The 3,990-nt window shown below is 42.6% G+C and overlaps 1 protein-coding gene across 1 annotated transcript in view; it reads right to left on the bottom strand.

Annotated features, from left to right (window-relative positions):
• Positions 1-3,020: 3,020 nt before the first annotated feature.
• Positions 3,021-3,990, bottom strand: part of USH1G (USH1 protein network component sans) — a 17,899-nt gene continuing 16,929 nt past the window's right edge. Inside the window, exon 2 of the mRNA XM_053696474.1 lies at positions 3,021-3,867. Within this exon, the coding sequence (XP_053552449.1) occupies positions 3,021-3,867 (847 nt within the window). The remainder of the gene's footprint in view (positions 3,868-3,990) is intronic.

Below are 3,990 nucleotides of genomic sequence, written 5' to 3'. Positions count from 1 at the left end.
GCCCTCTACCCATTTGATCCCTATAAATGTTATCTTGTATACCGCCTATGTTTATAGCGCTGCGGAATCTGTTGGCGCTCTACAAATACCTAATAATAAAATACTTATAATCTGGCATTTTTTAAAGTTACAAACGAATATAATTTCATTCTGATTTTTTTTTTTTTATAGGGGAAGAAGTATCCCAGTAATTCCATTGAGAACGGGGATTGTGCATTCTAAGGACACAATGGAAAATAGAGCTGGTCTTTAAAGGGACAGTCTACTTGAAAATTGTTATGCTTTAAAAAGATAATCTTTTATTACCCATATTACCAGTTTTGCATAACCAACATTGTTATATTAATATACTTGTAACCTGTCACGCCGCGCCGCTCTAGCTGTTGCTAGGGATGCGGCGCCTGCTGTTCTGCTCGTTGCCTAGGGGAGAGTTGGCTCCTAGGCCGTCATCGCCGCACGCTCCCTCCCTTCTGAAGCCGGACAGGATCTCCTGTGGCGCAAGTCCTGCACCTATGTAAGTTGCTCACTCGCTACCTATCACTGCCCAAGTATAGGTGTTACTTTGTGTGCTCCTGGGTGTGATTGTTATTACTGTATACTGGATTGCCATAACGTTATTGAACTCTGCTTATCCGATTACTCTGCTTGCTTAGCCCCCTAACACTGGATTGCCTTACCGTTGCCAAACCCTGCCTGTCTGACCATCCTAGTGGCTTACCTTTGGACTACCTTACCATTGCCAAACCCTGCCTACCTGACCATTCTTGTGGTTTACCTTCGGACTGCCTTACTGATGCCAAACCCTGCCTGACTGACCATTCTAGTGGTTTACCCTTGAACTACCTTCCTCTGATTCCCTGCCTGTTGCCGCCGCAGACTATCCTGCCTGTGGTGAGTGCAGCTTACCTCATCTTGCAAACTTTCTCTGTTCTGGGATATTCCCTATCATTCTTGCTTGACACCGGGATAGATAACTATCCCACGAGCATTAAATTACCTGTGTGATTACCTTGTACCAAGTCTCTACAGACTGCACCCTTATCTCAGTGCTATTTGCAAACATTTTAGAAAATTTAGTGCTGGTTCCTGCATAACTCCATGGGAGTGAGCACAATGTTATCTATATGCAACACATGAACTAGCGCTGTCCTGCTGTGAAAAGCTAATAAAATGCAGATAAGAAGTAGCCAGCAGGGACGTAGAAACAGGCAGATATTTAGAAGTTTAGAGGTTATAAAGTATATTAATATAACAATGTTGGTTGTGCAAAGCTGGGGAATGGATAGTAAAGGCATTATCTATCTTATTAAACAATAAAAAAATCAAATAGACTGTCCCTTTACATTTTTCCAAGGCTGGAAATCCTCTGAGATCATTGAAGCACCCAAACTGCTACATACTGTGGTATAATGTGCCCCTCTGTGGTGATATTGTGTACTGCAGGCTGGCTACCTGACTCTTAGATCCACCTACTAGAGAGTTACAGACCCTTGTTTCTGAATCTGAATTCGGATGAGCCACAACCTTTTTTAAAGTTTTTTAAAGCAACTCTCTAATTTACTCCTATTATCAATTTTTCTTCATTCTCTTGCTATCATAATTTGAAAAGCAAAAATATAAGCTTTAGAGCCGGCACCAGGGTAGTGCTTGCTGATTGGTGGCTACATTTATCCATCAATCAGCAAGAGCTACCTAGGTACTGAACCAAAATTTAATTTTTAAAGGGCTAGTAAACTCACAAAATAATGTTATATAATACATAGTGCAGAATTATATAACATCAGCTTAGCGCCGGCTTTCTACCTGAAAGGATTTAAGAGAAAATTTCCCTAAGCGCATCGGGCAAGCTGTCTATTCACAGCCGGCCGATCGCACCATTAACCCTTTGAGCGCTAAGCACTTTCCCACCTGGGTGCTAAGATTTTTTTAATGTTTTTTTTTTTATTTTTTGGAACAATTGTTTTAACTTTTTTTTTTTCCAGACCCCCAAGGCTTACACTGTTGGAAAGGTTAGGCGATTACCTTTCCAATAGTGGATCTTGGAGGTCTGTAGCTGCTTAGATGCCTGAGATACAGGCTTCTAAGCAGCATGCCCCCTGCTCCCATACTTAACATTGTTAAGTATAAATAAAGTTGACGTCATCACGTTATTGTGCATGACAACACCACGCAAAACTGGAAGCCCCGGCGATGCCTGTCACTCTACAGGCATGATCGCCAGGGTAAGAGCGGGTGGGAGCCCCCAGATCTCCCTCAAGGTGGGTGAGTGCTAGTGACGGCTCTGAGCCGTCATTAGCACCAGAGTGGGAAACTCTGTGACGGCTCAAAGCCGTCATTAGCACTCAAAGGGTTAAACTCAATGTAGCTCGCTCCCGCTCTGGTCTGGTAGCAGGAGCGAGCTACATTGAGTTTAATGGCACGATTACATCTCAGATCTGCGATGACATCTCAGATCACTGCGTGTTCTGCTTTGGGGCATATGAAATAATATTTTCTTTAAAAACATCTCAGTTAATTATTTGCACTTGTAGGCACTAGTGGTTTAAAGTGCTATTATAGTAAACAAATGACATGGTGCAATCCACTAGAGCATGTTATTGTGTGTTTAACCCACACAAAGGGGTTAAACACAGTATAAATACCGCTCAGGGTCCAATCAGAAGCACTAGTTTCACATCTAAGTTGTGCGACCAGCAGTGATCTGAGATTATAGTATCCATTAAAAGGTACATAAAGGAGCAATATTAAAAATACATTAATGTGCCAGAGCATTTTAGTTTTGCACTACTGCAAAGGGGTTAAATAAATAGGTAAAGTGCGCTCTGCAATGGCAATGCTCTGATAATTCTAGACTAATGATTGGAAACTATGCACATATGCCATCTCTGATTGGCTTAAAGTATTATTAAATTATTATTAAAAAAAACATATTTGAATTATTTCTAATAATAAGTTGCTAGGGTGTAGAACATGTACGGTAAGAACATCTCCACACTTTGCTAGCACAATAAATAGGTCACTCACAGCTCAGTGTCACCCATGGTTGAGGGTCTTTCCATTGCCTGCTTCCTCTTCTGGATTCCATCAAGGATTTTTTTTCGAGGTCCGAGTGGGATGCGAATACTTTTGAGGTCATGGTCAGAGCAGAGTGTCAAGGCTGCAAGATCAATTTTCTCATCTTGTAGGAGGGAAACAAACTCAGACATCTGCAGAGAAGCCAGAAAGGTTTCCAAGGGACTGGTGTCTGGTTCCTCTCCATCATCCAACCCCAAGTCCCCCTCCTCCCAGGGTAGTTCCTGCTCATTCCGTACCTCCAAGCTGCCTGCACTGCCAATGCTATCATCAAGACTTGTTGAACGTTTCAGACGGCTGCGCAATTTTACTTCGTTATCCTCCACACCCTGAACACTGTTTCCCTCATCCCTCCCCATACCAAACAGCCCACTGCTCAGATAGTTCCTCCTGAACACCATGGTACCAAGACCTGGCCGAGTAAACAAAGAGTCATGACCAGAGTCTGTGCTAACCTCAGAGTGGGCTGAGTCCAAATGCAATCCAGGGTCGCTAACAGCCCGAGACATTGAATCGTCCTCTGTGAGGAACATATCTCGCAAATGTTGGCGTCCACGTTCCCGGGGGCTTGCGTAAGTTCCTTGTTTGACAAACATTACATCATTGCCAAGCTGAAGTCCTGACAGTGAGCGTACACTCTTTCTGCCATCTTCATATATTTTGAAGGTACCATCAGGCTGTTTCCTCTTCTCTAGTTTCTTCTGCATTTTAGTTTTGTTCTTGGCGGTGCCCGCAACATTGGAGTATGGCATGGTGGCGAGTAGTGTGGCACTGGGGAAGCGCTGGCTCACAGAACTGTTGGAGAGAAAGTGATCACATATTAACATATCAGATCTATCCTCTCCCTAGAGCAAAATCATAGGTAAAAGATTACATGGTATATATACATATATATTATATATTTTATATATATATATA

The sequence above is a fragment of the Bombina bombina genome, unplaced genomic scaffold, assembly GCF_027579735.1.
Source record: "Bombina bombina isolate aBomBom1 unplaced genomic scaffold, aBomBom1.pri scaffold_2177, whole genome shotgun sequence".
NCBI classification, from domain to species: Eukaryota; Metazoa; Chordata; class Amphibia; order Anura; family Bombinatoridae; genus Bombina; species Bombina bombina.
Note: the sequence above shows the minus strand (reverse complement) of the source record. Positions and strands in the feature narration are given on the sequence as shown.